The sequence below is a fragment of the Periplaneta americana genome, chromosome 16, assembly GCF_040183065.1.
Source record: "Periplaneta americana isolate PAMFEO1 chromosome 16, P.americana_PAMFEO1_priV1, whole genome shotgun sequence".
Lineage (NCBI taxonomy): Eukaryota > Metazoa > Arthropoda > Insecta > Blattodea > Blattidae > Periplaneta > Periplaneta americana.
In genome coordinates, this window is record NC_091132.1 from 114,871,736 (window position 1) to 114,889,121 (window position 17,386).

Consider the following 17,386-nt stretch of genomic DNA (forward strand, 5'->3'; position numbering starts at 1 on the left):
CCCGGAGGTTTATTGCCGCCCTCACATAAGCCCGCCATTGGTCCCTATCCTGAGCAAGATTAATCCACTCTCTATCATCATATCCCACCTCCCTCAAATCCATTTTAATATTATCTTCCCATCTACGTCTCGGCCTCCCTAAAGGTCTTTTTCCCTCCGGCCTCCCAACTAACACACTATATGCATTATTATTATAAATAATATTATTATTATTATTATTGTATCATATTTTTATCCTTTGTATGTCTCATTTATATTGACTTAGTGTTCACATTTTATTATACCTTTTCCTTTCTTTCTATATGTTATATAATTGTCTCATTTTAACTGACTTGTTTACATTGTCTTTATGATTATCTACTTCAATGCTGTACTTTGTAAGTTTGTAGTGTTTTTCGTATCGCAGTTTTAACCCTGGTTGAGTGTTAGAGAAGGCCGTAGGACCTTAACTCATCCAGGTTAAATAAACCATTATTATTATTATTATTATTATTATTATTATTATTATTATTATTATTATTATTATTATTATTATCATCCGGAAATTGGGGTCCGTTAAATGAATTAAAAGAAGTGGAATATGTGCAATTGATTAAACATATCTGTATGATACAATACAAGTTTTACTTTTCCCAATAATCGCCATTGACTTCTATGCGTATTGTGTATCTTGCAGTGGCGGTTCGTGCCTAAAATGACAAGGAGTTCACTACTTTTATGATATTACCACAGTCTAGTATATACAGTCACGAAGCTTGGGATGATTTTTTGCAATTCTCGCGATAGTTGCTAGCCGCTTGGAGCGCTGTGAGTACTCGCTTAACCCGATCAGGAAGGGCGGCGTATCAACCATATAAATTACATATTATGGAATGCATAAAGAGTAACATATGTTTCTCTAAAATGTAGTGTAACTCCATTAATACAATTTAAAACATTGATTATGAGATACTTCAGACATAATTCACTTGGGAGTTAAAGTGTAATATTATTTATGGTGTAAAAATTACGTTGTTCGTATGTGTAATACCTGCCTTTATTTCGATTAAATATTGCGAAGTTCTTGTACATTCATTTATGCACGATTCAATAATTTTCAATTGCACCGCACGGATATTTAGATATGTTAAATTATAGGTTATGTTTACTGTATCAGTTGCCCCTTCCTGTCTAAATTTAGTGATCTTCAATGCCTTGCCATTCATATGAAACTTATAGTTTATGTTTACTATATTCAACTTATATTCCTAAATTCGCAATTATACATTATAATTAAGCATAATGTCATGTATGATACCCCGGACATTCAATTTGTCTGTATTTTAATATTCAGCACTGAATTATTATAGCCTATTTATCTACTACTTAAGAGATGAAGTAACATAATCGTATGTACACTAATTTCGTAGGAGTGGTATGGTAAAGGTTTTGTCTAAAATTAAGGAAGGTAGATGTGCTAAATTGAAATCACAATATAAATTCTTTTTTATTAAACCTCAAAATAGCTTCCATTCTAAACTTAAAATGCTGACGCGAACAGATTATGTTAACATGTAAAATTCTCTTCACATTAAAATAACACAGTTTTATAATTATTTCTGCAACATATTATGCAACAAGAATTAAACGGAACTTATGGACACATTGCACTAAATAAAGCTTAGCAATGATACGCAATAAAGTTATAATATAATATTTCACTGAGCTCCATACGCTGAAATAGAAAACCCGAACATACATTATCGTCTGCTCGAGAAAGGGTCTGTGCTGAGGCGATAGTAGCGATTCTGGTGGTCAGTAACTATCTATGTATGCATATTTATTAAGTATGGAGCTTCGCAACTGTATATACTAAGTTGTGGTAATATACTATTAAGGTGTTTCATTTAATAGGTTTTTAATTCTGCTGTGTGAACTATAAGCTTAGAGGTGGGGATTGGTTAGTGCGAAATGGTTTTTGAATAGAAATGTCCGAGGATTCACTGTGACATTAGCTTTATATTTTGGGAAAATATGGTAGAAACATCTCAAACAGTTCATGGACCAAGCAGAATTCGAAAGTATTGTACGCCCGAACGCAGTCGCGTTTTGTTGCACACGTAACTGCGAGACTGTACATCAATTACTATTATCAATAGTGATATAATCAATGTAACTATTTCTGTTACCATTTATTAGCATTACTACTGCATCTGTCACTATTATCAGTGCAAACTAGTAGGTCTACTACGGCTATTATCGATACTTTTACTGCTTTACCGCTACCGATATTACTACAGCTATCACTATTACTACGAAGCTATTATAATAATCGCTATCTATACTAATACTATTGCCAATGCTGGTACTATCAATACTACTAATGCTGCGTTACTATCAGTATTACTACTGTTATTGCTAATGCTAACAGTACTACAGTGAAACTTCTCTTAACGGACGCTTCCCAATAGCGGACTCCTCTCAATCGCGGACATTTTAAAATTCCCCTTCAAAATAACATTGGCCCTTATGATAAAATTCTTCCAAATAGCGGACATTCTCAATAGCGGACGGGGACACTGAAATGTATCTCCCAACAACAATTAAAATTTCCAAATAACGGACAGCGTGAATGAAAAATAAGAAAAAGACGGTTGTAAATTAAACGGAATTCTAACGGAATTCTTTGCAACAATCATTATCGTGCATTTGAACGTTCTTGTACTTTATTGAAGGTAAACATCACAGTTGTTAGCTGTGATACTGTACGTGAGCAGTCCGTGCTTTCTTAGTTTGTCAAGTTGAGTGTTCGGAAGTACAGTCACATTAAAATGTCACAAAAACGTAAATATTTGTCACTAAAAGAGAAAGTGGATATTGTAAAGCATAGTGAGAAGGAGAAATTAAGTGTTCGTGAGCTGGCCACAAAGTTTAATGTGGGAAAAACTCACGTTAATGAAATTTTGGAAAACAAAGATGTTATTTTAAAATCATACACTGAGAATGCAAATGAGAACACAAAAAGGACTTTTCCTAAAACTGAGGGGTTTGCCATTGACAATTTAACATATGAATGGTTCTGCCGTGCTAGAGCAATAAGATGCCTTTATCTGGGACCTTGATTAGAGAGAAAGCCTTAGAAATTGAAAAAGAGTTGCGCTATTCCAATTTTAAAGCTTCGGGTTGTTGGCTAGACAAGTTTCGGTCGCGACACAATATTTCCTACAAAAGTGTATGTGGTGAATCTGCTTCTCTTCATCCACAAATTGCATCTGACTGGAAAAGTAAACTTACTGATATTTGTGAAGAGTGAATATGTATGAGAAATTTTAATGTACTGTATACATACTAACGACTTTCTAAATAGCGGACACTTCTCAATAACGGACATTTAATTTTTCCCCGGCGTTGTCCGCTATTGGGAAATTTAATTGTATTACTATTATTATCAAAATTGTGAGTACTGCTACTAATGCAGTTACTACCAGTACTACTGTTAATATCGTTACCAGTATTGTTACTACTGCTACTATTCTTAATATTAGTACTATCCGTAATATTACCAATTCAAGAACTATCATTACTAATAGTATGTAGGCCTACTACTGCGTCTCTGGTTTGCTGTTATAATCACTAAATCGCTACTACAAAGAGTACCACTGTTGCTATCATTACTAATAATACTGTTACTTTACTGCCATTTCTGTTACTTGTATTCATCTGGAACATTGAAGATGAACTCGGGTCATTCTGCAGCATCACTTAGCGGGGAAACCTCAGTCAGGATTCGTTTACGAAGCCCACACCCTTACAGACACAAATCAATGAGAGAGCTCAGCTGCTGCCATCTCGCGGGCTGCTGCAGAGTTCCTATTGATCGGACACACACATACAAGACGAGCCGCGCCTGTCTGTGAATGCGTGGCTAATGGAAGAAAAAATCCTACGCATTGTGATGCCTTCATATTTGTTGTGATTACACTAGACGTGACAGGCATGAAATCACGAAATAAGTAAAATTGCAAAGGACAAATATCAGGCTCCCAAGAAAAGAATGAAGAGACAATAATAAGACCTAAATAACCTGAACCTCGTCACAAATCCTCTCTTCAAATGGAAATTATTTGATTCGATTGATCTACGTGTGTGATGCGATGACGTATGAATGAAATATTACGTTATCATAAAACCGTCATCACAATCGTATTCAGCTATAGGATTAGTTTTATTATAACCAACTCAAGGATAAAAATAATTACAATAATTATAATGCATACGATCGTTATAGTCATCATTTTAAGTATTTAGTCTTAACAATATTAGCGTCTTTATTGTAATCATAATCTTAGTCACGATTGTAGTCATCTCAGTAATATCAGCATTATTATTGTAGTAACAATCTTAACCATTTATTGTAATTATTTTCCAATAGCATAAACATCATAATTGTAAACTTTCTCAATATTATCTTCATCATTATTTTAATTACAATTTTATTCATTAATGCAATCCATTCTCATTAATAATATCATAGTTATTGTATTCGAAATCTTAATTATTATTGTAACATAATTATTCGGAATAGTATCAATATCATAATTATTGTAATCACATTCTTAATCATTCTCAGTAGTGTCGGCATTATAATTCTAATCACAATCTTAATTGTAGCCATTGTCAATAGTATCAACATCATTATTTTAAACATACTCTTAAGAATGATTTATTGTAATAATTGTCAGTAGTATCAGCATCACAATTGTTATCAGTTAATCACAATTTTAATCATCATTGTTATTCTCAATAGTATCAGCATCATTATCACAATCTTATATAAATTGCAATCATTATCAGTAGTATCAGTATCATAATTGTAACCACAATCTTAATTTTATTGTTAAATAGGCCTACCATTCTGGAAAACATTTGAAAGTATTCAATTGTAGTAATTCTCAGCATTACTATCAGCATCATTATTGTAATCAGGAACTTAACCATAATTTATTGCAATAATTGTCAGCAATGTCAGCTTATAGTACTCGTAATATTAATCAAAATTGTAATCATTCTCTGTAGTATCAGCATCATTATTGTAATAACAACCTCGTCGCTGTTTGTAAATTATCCTTGCAAGGTGTTTTCTAGGATGTCCTCTCAAGTTTTCTTTGTGACATCTATTTTAACATACTGCTTGGTACGCTGTCTTTTTACATGACCATATCATCTTAATTGTTTGTTATATCATCCAAAATTGTAGATTTTAGTCCCATCATTTTTATAATTCTATTATTGTTAATTTTGTCATTTCTATAAATCTTCTCTTCGATGCTTTAAGGTCCATTTCAGTTAGAATAAATTTAGATTGAATTGTTCGTTTAAATGGCGAAATATCATCATAAGTGATTATGCTCTTAATACTGTCATTATAAATGTTTCCGTTGATTTTTTACTTACATTTTTATCTCAAAAACTCTGTTTGATGCTATAGTATATTTTACTCTTTAATTTCTGCATTAAGTTCTTAATATTTTTCATCATTGTATATTTTAACCTCTAAACCAATCATGTCAAACTCGATGCCACCATAAACCTACACAGAGCACAGGTACAGACTCTGGGCAGATGACGTGAAGCAGACGACAATTCAATCGTATCTACATTCAGTGTTCTGTGACCGATCACATTGCCGTGTGCGAATATAATACTAGGGAAATTTCTTGTGCACGATTAGCTATAGTATTTAGCGATAAGCTTATGGTCTCGAACTTCGGAGGTTCATTGGGACATACATTCTTTGCTGTTGTTAAAATGTAGTCCTTAATATATTTTCCGTATGATGTGTTGCGAGAATCATGCGCTAGTTCACTGCTCGCTCTCACAGCATCAACACTATACACCTCCATGTTCTACGAAAAATATATATAAAAAAACCCTTTAAGAACAGAGCGCTAACCTATAGATTATCTCAGTTTTCACAGAATCCTTGAAGCTTTCACCCATTCACAAAGTTATTATCGACGCATAAATGCACCATGATTTTCAGACCTATTTTCAAGAAAAAAGTGCGTCTTATACCCCGAAAAATACGGTACATAGCGGGGAATGTATAGTAAACATTAAGGGCCGTATTCATAGACATTCTTAGCGCGGGCTTCCGGTGAATAATCAGCGTTTTTCGTATTTATAAACCAGTGTTAGCGATAGGGTATGATTTGAATTCTGTACAAGTAACCACTACTACAACTGTACTAATACTACTCCTCTACTATTATTACTACTACTACAACTCCACTACTATTACTACTAATAAATCTAGACTACTACCACTACAACTGTACTAATACTACTACTCTACTACTATTACTACTACTACAACTCTACTACTACTGTTACTACTACTACTAATACATCTATACTACTACTACTACTACTACTACAACTGTACTAATACTACTACATCTCTACTACTACTACAACTCTACTACTACTGTTACTACTACTATACTACTACTGCTACTACTACAACTGTACTAATACTACTACATCTCTACTACTACTACTACTACTACTACTACTACTACTCTACTACTACTATTACCACTACAACTCTACTACTACTACTAATACATCTATACTACTACCACTACAACTGTACTAATACTAATACTCTACTACTATTACTACTACTACTACTACTACTACAACTCTACTACTACTGTTACTACTACTATAACTACTACTACTACTACTACTACTACTACTAATACATCTATACTACTACTACAACTCTACTTCTACTGTTACTACTACTACTATTAATACAGCTATATCACTACTACTACTACTACTACTACTACTACTACTGTACTAATACTACTACATCCCTACTACTACTACTACTATTACAATACTGCTACTACTACTACTACTACTGTACTAATACTACTACATCTCTACTACTACTACTGTACTAATACTACTACATCTCTACTACTACTACTATTACTACTACTACAACTCTACTACTACTGTTACTACTACTATACTACTGCTACTACAACACTACTACTGTTACTACTACTATACTACTACTACTACTACTACTACAACTGTACTAATACTACTACATCTACTACTATTACTACTACTCTACTACTACAACTCTACTACTACTATACTACTACTACAACTGTACTAATACTACTACATCTCTACTACTACTATTAGTACTATTACTACTCTACTACTACTGCTACTCTACTACTACTGTTACTACTACTCTACTACTACTACTACTACTATTACTACTATAACTCTACTACTACTATTACTAATACATGTATACTACTACTACTACAACTGTACTAATACTATACATCTCTACTACTACTACTACTACTACTACTACTACTACTACTACTACTACTACTACAACTCTATTACTACTGTTACTACTACTACTATAACTCTACTACTACTACTACTACTACAACTCTACTACTACTAAAACTCTACTACTACTATTATTATTATTACATCTATACTACTACTACTAATACTACTACTACTAAATCTGTACTAATACTATACATCTCTACTACTACTTCTAGTACTACTACTACTACAACTCTACTACTACTACTAACATTCTACTTCTACTATTACTACAATTCTGCTACTACTATTGCAACTACAATTCTACTTCTACTATTACTACAACTCTACTACTACTATTACTACTACAATTATTCTTCTACTACAATTCTACTTCTACTATTACTACAGTTCTGCTACTACTATTAAAACTACAATTCTACTTCTACTATTACTACAACTTTACTACTACTACTACTACTACTACTACTACTACTTCTACTACTACTACTACTACAATTCTACTTCTACTATTACTACAACTTTACTACTACTACTACTATTACTACTACAATTCTACTTCTACTATTACTACAGTTCTGCTACTACTATTACAACTACAATTCTACTTCTACTATTACTACAACTTTACTGCTACTACTACTACTACTACTCTAATTCTACTTCTACTATTACTACAACTCTACTATTACTATTACTACAACTCTACTACTACTATTACTACTACAATTATTCTTCTTCTACTACCACTACTACTACTACTACTACTACAATTCTACTCCTACAGATGCTATCCTACAGGTGCTAACACCTGTAGGAGGAGGGAAAACTCACCTTCCAGCAAGCACTAGTAACGAAACGGAAAACCAGGGTATAAAGATGGAATACTAATAATACTAGTATTTCCTATTCGTGCACACTGATGTTGTATGTGATAACCTCAAAACATGTAATTTAAAAACGAAATTAATTAAACATACATTGCTATAAACATATATTACTTCTCTTTACGAATGTACAGAGTGGAAGTGAAATAACCTTGCAGATTGAAAGGGACGATGGGATACACCTATAGAAAACCTATATAACATTTCGTGTTTAAATGCACGGTTGATAAGAAAATTAAGTTTGTAGTTTCAGCAGTCCTGCAAGATCGTCGGTAACACATTCTACTCGTGTTACAGATGTAAGAGGTCAACGAAATAGGTGAGTTTTGGTAGGTGAGCTGTTGCTGCCAAGACGTTGTCACTTGCTCGCTTCGTACAATGGCTTGAATTTAGAGCTTTTTAAAATTTAAAATTATGCGAAAACCGTGCACGCTATTGAAATACGCCAGAGAGATAAATTATATTTGATTAGATTTCCTATCGATATGGACAAAAATCACGATCCTACTCGCAATAGTTACCGAATAAAAGATTGTTAAACATTTGGGGGAAAAAAACTTTCTTTTCTGAAAAAAAAAAAAAACTAACTTTCCACCAATACGATATTGTATTTTTTGTTACATACAACATGAGCTATTCGTTTTGGAAATCTGCAAGCTATTTCACTTCCACTCTGTATATCATTACTATTTTTAAGATTAAGAAATAACAATGTATATTCAAGAAAAGATCTTACCGTTAAAATTTTCTTTTTCCTCAAAAACGAAATAATGATTAACGTTTTAACAGTTCAGCTTCTAACTGCAAACTGACACATTCCCGCGAAAGTGTGTGTCAGTGCGTAGAAATAGGGATATCCCTAGCGCGCGGGTACTTTAAGGGATGAGCTTTGCGTGTGCGTTTGGTCTGCAGTAGCTGTATAGCTAAAGGTAAAGGTATCCCCGTAATATGCCATGAAGGCACTTGGGGGGCATGGAGGTAGAGCCCCATGCTTTCCATGACCTCGGCACAGCTACTTTGTCTAAAAAAGAATCTTATTCAGACGCTTGTAATGCCCCATTTTGATTATTGCGATTCCTTGCTAACTAATGTAAGTTCATTCTTAGCTGAGAGACTACAACGTGTTCATAATGTGAGCATACGATTCATCTGCAATACTCGTAAATTTGACCATATAACGCCTTCCCTCCAGTTACTTTCATGGGTGCGTCTGAAGGAACGAAGAACAATACATTCTGTTTAGAATCATGCATACTTCTACTCCGAATTATCTGTTATCGCGCTTTCAATTTCTTACAACTCTTCGAAACCGGCATCAAGCATTTCTTTCTATCCCTCATCATAGAACGTCTTTATACTCTTTATTTCTTGTGTAGCTTCACTTTGTATATACTGTATTTTTTTCTCTGTTTATTTCTATTATTGTATTTGTATTCCTGGTGTTGTGGAAGAGAAGGCCTAGTGGCCTTAACTACACCAGAATAAATAAATAAATAATAAATAAATAAACATTGAGAATTTACAGAGTGTATTATTACTGTATATTAAATGCTCCTAAAATAACTTAGATGCCAAATTTGTGTTGTGTTCTTCTTGTAAAAGCCAGGGAAAGGATTTTGCCTAGATTTTTGCCTGCAATCATTTTCCGAAAGATGCTTACAGGTAGCTCAGACGTATGTATTTAGTAAGTCTATGGCTCAGACTGCCCCCCGCTACAAATTCACGTGCTGTTGCATTAAAGGCGTTGTCGCTCTATGTCACGTTGACAAGATGCTGCTTGTTCTTCGCGTATTCTGATTCATAGCAGACAGCAGAGATACATCAGCCGTCCGAACAACACATTTTATATATACAAACAGATCAATTTTCGAGTAATTTCAAGGCTGCATTGAATAATGATTTTTATACTTTTAATAAAAACCTCATCGATTTTACACTTCCTAAACAAGTGGCTGAAATGAAGCAGAGGAATCTGTTAAACATCCATCATTATTGAGAAATGACTTGGACTTTTCTGGTTCCTCCGATTCCATAAGAATGTAACTAATTAAATAGTGTCTCAAAAGAATTACTTCAACAAGGCCCTGCTTCAACTAAGAAAATGCTGGCTACAGTTTCATTCTGAGACAAGACAAAAAAAAATTGTAACGAAAACATGTATGAAACCTCGACAGCAAGCTTTATTAGCTGAGATATATTCAGTATTTGTATGAGTTTCCAGAGTTTTCCCTGAATTTTTCAATGGGATTATATAATACACTATATATCAGATGTCTTTGGAGCAGATATAAACAAAGGAACGAAACGAAAGAGCGTGGCGGTTCACATGATTCTAAGGGTGCTATTCATAGACATTTCGCTAGCCCGCGCTACGAGCGTGCTAAACTAGCCCCGACTATCGACTGGTTACTTGTACAGGATTCATATCATACATCGCTAACACTGGTTTATGAATACGAAAAACGTTAATTCGCTGATCATCCACCGGAAGCACGCGCTAAGAATGTCTATGAATAAGGCCCTCAATGTCTGCGTATGAATTAAGTGACCGACTACGTTCATATAACGAAAAATGAAAATTAAAGTAATGTGTCTTTGAACATACCTTCTTGCACCAGTCATTATTCCCCAGTTCAGTTTAAGTGATAGGCTTTCCCCTCTACTCACACTCTCAACCATCAGTGAAGGGGAAGATCCTACTGTCCATCTTACTAACGTTCGACTAAATCACTTTCAATATAGTGACTAATTTTATTATTGAAAGTGTTCACCGGTAATCTATATTTCGAAAGTCTATACTATACTATGCGTTTGTATTTCATTTTATTGCTGTTTATATCAACTGGTAGATTAAAAAGCTACTGACAGCAGAAGATAAATGTTTTCTTCTCTGCCAGTTGCTACTCTATAGCACACACAATGGGACAATCTGTACTGTGTCACTCCCCCCTGACTTCATAATACAAACTAACATCCCTTAATTTAATTATCAGTTGAAAATATTGTAAGAACGACACTAAAATATACTAAAACATTTAATTGTCAAACATCTGTGTCACTGTATTTTATAATCACCTATGTACTTTAGTTAATATTTTATTTTCTAGTGTGTACAGTTCAGGGGGTGCAGGTATAAAAGGTAACAGCTACCGGTCTGTTACTGACGGACTCAGGGCAAGTAGAAGGGGAAAGAAATGCCTTCGCATCCTCTCAACTTGTATGAAATGTGGTTTAGTTGTACTGCTGTCGTCTGCTCATACACCGCACAGATGCTAGAAGCAATAGAACTGTAGTAGTGAACGCGTCTCGTAACCAGGTTATGCACGCGCTAGTGTCTACAACGCTCTCAGCTAAGTAATGACTCGCCAATGGGAGCGCAGCGATAACGTGAGATGCATCGAGACTCTTGTTATGGTCTGCTTCAAAGACTTCTGGTATAGAGTGTAAGCTTGCAGTTGTTGTTTAGTCAACTGTCCGAAGACAGGTCTGGACCCCACAAGTGACACCAACAAGGCATCGTTCATGAGTCGGTAGTAAGGTAAAACATTTCTTATGTTATGACAAAAGACATAAGCTACATCAAATTTTGAGGAAGCTGTATGTCGGAAGAACATTCTCACTAGCACATCACTGTCTTTTGTTTCCGGGCATCACTAATGTTCCATTCTATCGTATCTTATATAATCAAATGTTCTGCGAGTGACGTCCAGAAAGTAAGTTTACCCGGAGACGTTTAAAGAAAGAAAACACAATTTCATGGAAAGATTTATTGGAACAGATACAGCAATTGTTTAACTATTTCCCAGTATATTTCCCACTGGAACTGAGAGATTTCTCACACCGCGAACAACTTTTGTCCCTCGTAGAAGTCTCCCGCCTGGAATCGGAACCAGTGTGTGACAACCGTCTGCACCTCTATGTTGATACCACGGTATCAAAAAGTCTCAATTCAGGTGGAAATATGTTGAAAAAATAGCTCAACAATTCCTGTATCTGTTCGAATAAATCTTTCCATAAAATTGTATTTTATTTCTGCAAACGACCTCAGGGAAACTTACTTTTTGGACACGTCTCATAGCTCCAATGTCGCTGTATTTGGAAGTAGACGGTCACCCCTTGCCTTTTGGGATGCTCCCCGACTTCTTCAAATCTTCCATTTGAATTCTAATTCATTCAATGGTGAGCTAGATCTTCTACTTGGCTGCCAAGCATTGAACATGGGCTAAAACAGTTTTTACATAGATAAAGCGAATTTTTATAATGAAAACAAAATTTGTCACATCTCTGTCTTTAAAAGTCACTCTCTGGAGAAATCGATTGAATTGTTATAACACACTGTTTTATCCACTTACTTTTCCCTGATGGCACCATTTCCACACATTGCAGTGTTGACGATATCATTCTCTATCACAGATGACTCTTCAACTTCCTCTTCTTCTATAAAAGGAATATCATCTGGTGCACCTATTCTGTCGCTATTAACAAAATTAACCCCAGCTTCAGTACTCGGTTTCCTTCCACTTAGGTTGTCCAACATGCCACCCTCTACATCTGCAGAGTTCTCGTCAGATACAAAGTTGGGCTTTGGTGGCTGTATGTAGAATGCTCTAATTTTTCGTTTTCTAATTCCCAAAGTATCTCATGCACTTCCATGCACCTTTTTCTAACATTCATTTTGTTACTTGTACTTTCTTGCAACTCCTCTATCTTACTGTTAGTAGCAAGAGAGCACAAAGAATGAGTGACAACATATTAGCCTAGCGTTACCATATGGTAACGTAAGAAACAATGTATTATATCCACAACAATGTTACGGATTGTAAATTTGTAATTGATGTACATGAATACTCAATCAACAATAAGTAAAATGCCACAACAAACATTACAATCAAATTAATCAAAGTAACAAATAAATTATCTTACTTCTTGTTGCTCTCCAAAATTGCTGCTGAGAAAGCAACATCTAAATCGCGCAGCTGCTCTTGCCCAACTGGTATAATCAATTTGTAATTTCATAATGTAATAAGAAAGAACCAATCATGCAACTTGGATTCACAAAGAAAAATTCCAGTTTTATTAATTAAGGATGTGTATGAAGCAAGTTATATTCCTTTCTGCACTGCATGGTAACGCTAGGTTAAAATGGGTTTTAATGTGTGTAGTGGAAATCCCATTGTTGACGGGAGTGTTTATAGTCAATTATAGAAAGTAATTATTGTTGAAATAATAAAATTTCATTCTTGTTTTGAATATAAGTTACAGTACAAACAATTGTTCTTCCTCTGACGTATATTATCAAGTGAGATGTGCTACCTGAATAGATGTACATAATATCATCCAGAACCTCGGTCAGGGTATAGACCTACAGTAAACTCTCGATTAACTGGAATGTTGATTATCTGGGACGACCGATAGTGAAAAATATACCGGTATAGGATATATAGCCTATAGCTATACATAATATAGTCTAGGCGAATATGTAAAGTAATAAAGTAGGGAAAGCTTGACTCCAAAAATTCATTTCGTGAATAAAACCTTTAATAATAATAATAATAATAATAATAATAATAATAATAATAATAATAATAAATTTAGCTTCCCTTATGAAAAGGTTGCCAGATTTCACAAAGCGTATTACATAATTAGGAAATACACCTAAAAGGTAAAATGATATACATTTGAAACGGTTAGGGAATCGAATATACAAAATGTAAGAAAAATTTACACCTAAGTAGCGTTTGTGCTCATTTACAGTTAAGATAGGAGGAAAAATTTTATCAGATAGGTTAGAATGATTTGAATGCCATATACCGCGAGAAAAATAATAGTACGGATTTGTTAGCATTGATATCTAAACCAATCAACAGCCATCGATTAAGATAACTTGAAACTTCCATTATCACTCCCATACAAATGATTTCTTAATATCTGAATCGATCTGTTGAGGGCACTATGGCTATTTCCTTCACAATGCTGTGTGTTAGGCCCAGGTTTTTACATTTGTTGGCAAAGAAGGAGGGTATGGTACCTCGTGCTCCCACCATCAGACCTATCACATCAATGTGGGACAGGCTATATTTACGTATATTTATAGAACGGGAATGTTGGTTCATAGATGCGTTTCTTTTCACTGTCCACCTCATGCGGTTGATCTGCATGTGTCTCAAATCTGATGGTGGGATCGAGAATGTATGCCGAGTTGTTCTTAATGGCAATGATATCAATTCCCCGAACATTTCCTTGTGTGGCTATCCCTGCACCTCTTGATGGACTGTAAACCTTACTTCCTTCAGTGCCTCGGCCAGCATAGAACGGACAGCATGGTGACGGATGTTACGAAGGGCCTCACTATAGGGGCAGAAGCCAAGGATATGGTGAAGAATTTCAATCTCGCTGAGACAACGCCTACAGTGGGTACAATCCCGACTAATTATTAAATCTACGTTTTAACTTAAAATTTCAAAATCATCATATATATTCAAAACTGCATGTCCTTAACCATCAAAATGCACGAATAATCGTGAGGCTATTGGAATCATATTATTTCATCCTATTAAAAATTATATTTCATCTTTCTGCAGCTAGAGAAGTACGAGGAACTCAATTCCGATAGTTCCTCCCCTATATAGGAACGCCATTGCTGGCTGAATATTTTTTTTCTCTCGTATGATGGACGCAGTACAAATGAATAAAGAGGCAATATTCACCTTCGTCAAAGTTTCATTATTTATTTATTTATTTATTTATTTATTTATTTATTTATTTATTTATTTATTCATCCACTTCATTCTCAAATTTCTCGTTCAGGTTCATGAACTTTCATTTTGCTAGTATCTATATTCTGCAGATCCAGCTCTTAAAGGGAATCGCTCAGTATTGTAATTACACGTTTACGCTATGATTTGTTTTAAAATAAGTTAAGGTATGTAAGAAAATGCTGAATTATATTAAAGTATAGTATCTTATACAAAATAATTATAAATATAATTTTGACACGCACAGAAAACCAAGAAGCTAGAGAAAGTAAGCAACTGTACAAGATGATTTGCCGCATGGAACGCTCCTGCCATCTAACGATAAAGACTTCGCATAAGATATCCCTTTCCTCTAGAACACAACACGTCTCAGGTCGTAGATCACACTCTTTCATATTTGTACCCATATTTCATATTCGTAACATTTCCTCTATTATTGTTATTATTATTATTATTATTATCATTATTATTATTATTATTATTATTATTACTGTTGTTATTTAAACCGAGAGTAACATTTCTACAAAGCCTTGTAACCACGTTTCCCATATGAAATCAGAGGTCGTTCTTCTGTAGGTTCTGAAGCGAACTGAAATAGCTTTGGAAACAAAAATAGAATGTAAACGGAAAGCGAAGACTATAATTTCAACATTGAAACATGAATGGATACTCTGTTGCAGACTTCAGAGATGTGGTGACAGCAGCTCGCAGTGCCGGAGGACGCGATGGGGAACAAGCTGAGCTGCTCTTGTGCGCCGCTCATCCGCAAGGCGTACCGCTACGAGGACTCGCCATGGCAGACGTCCCGGCGCCGCGACGGCCACTTGCTCAGGTGCGTAACCAATTCCATTTGCACTTTGTGTTCTCCTTTCTTCAGTCTTCTTTGCTTCTTTCTTCTATCATTATTTCTTCTATGCATATTGTTTTTATGTATTTTGCGCTTTCTTTTTTCTTTCCTCCTATATTTACTTACTGGCTTTTAAGGAAGCCGGAGGTTCATTGCCGCCCTCAGATAAGCCCGCCATAGGTCCCTATCCTGAGCAAGATTAATCCAGTCTCTATCATCATATCCCGCCTCCCTCAAATCCATTTTTATATTATCTTCCCATCTACGTCTCGGCCTCCCCAAACGTCTTTTTCCCTCCGGTCTCCCAACTAACATTCTATATGCTTTTCTGGATTTGCCCATACGTGCTACATGCCCTGCCCATCTCAAGCGTCTGGATTTAATGTTCCTAATTATGTCAGGTGAAGAATACAATGCGTGCAGTTCTGTGTTTTGTAACTTTCTCCATTCTCCTGTAACTTCATCCCTCTTAGCCCCAAATATTTTCCGAAGCACCTTATTCTCAAACACCCTTCACCTATGTTACTCTCTCTCTGTGAGAGTCCAAGTTTCACAACCATAAAGAACAACCGGTAATATAACTGTTTTATAAATACTAGCTTTCAGATTTTTTGACAAAAGACTGGATGATAAAAGCTTCTCAACCGAATAATAACAGGCATTTCCTATATTTATTCTCTGTTTAATTTCTTCCCGAGTATCATTTATATTTGTTACTGTTGCTTCCAGATATTTGATTTTTTTCACCTCTTCAAACGATAAATTTCCAATTTTTATATTTTCATTTCGTACAATATTCTGGTCACGAGACATAATCATATACTTCGTCTTTTCGGGATTTACTTCCAAACCTATCTCTTTACTTGCTTCAAGTAAAATTTCCGTATTTTCCGTAATCGTTTGTGGATTTTATCCTAACATATTCACGTCATCCGCATAGACAAGAAGCTGATGTAACCCGTTCAATTCCAAACCCTCTCTGTTATCCTGGACTTCCCTAATGGCATACTCTAGAGCAAAATTAAAAAGTAAAGGTGATAGTGCATCTCCTTGCTTTAGCCCACAGTGAATTGGAAACGCATCTGACAGAAACTGACCTTTACGGACTCTACTGTACGTTTCATTGAGACACATATTAGTTTCTTGGGAATATCAAATTCAATAAGAATATCATATAAAACTCCATGTATTGTTGGTCCCTATCACCACGGCATGGCGCGTCCTCAGGTTGCGGATAGAGGAGACGGCCTCCAGATATGGAGGGTAGCTGCGAATATATTGAATAAGCAGTCGTGGACAGCCGATAAGAGGTGGTCCTCCAGCTTGGGGGTTGGGCGAAGGGCTAACAACCCATCACCGTAAAAAACAGCTTGTTACGTATCCCTATAATAAGGCTCGGAATAGGACTGATTCTCTGGCACGACCACAGCAAAGGAATAAGGATTTGAGATTTGGCACTTGGAACGTAACTAGTCTTTATAGAACAGGAGGGGTAACATTAGTAGCAAGAACTAGCTAGATAT

General features: G+C 35.1%; 1 protein-coding gene across 4 annotated transcripts in view; it reads left to right on the forward strand.

Annotated features, from left to right (window-relative positions):
- Positions 1-17,386, forward strand: part of sif (still life) — a 727,300-nt gene that overhangs the window by 198,920 nt on the left and 510,994 nt on the right. For all 4 annotated transcript variants that reach the window (XM_069812852.1, XM_069812854.1, XM_069812855.1 and 1 more), the window contains one exon: positions 15,697-15,848. In XM_069812852.1, coding sequence (XP_069668953.1) covers positions 15,742-15,848 — 107 coding nt within the window. In that variant the 5' untranslated portion in view covers positions 15,697-15,741. The remainder of the gene's footprint in view (positions 1-15,696; positions 15,849-17,386) is intronic.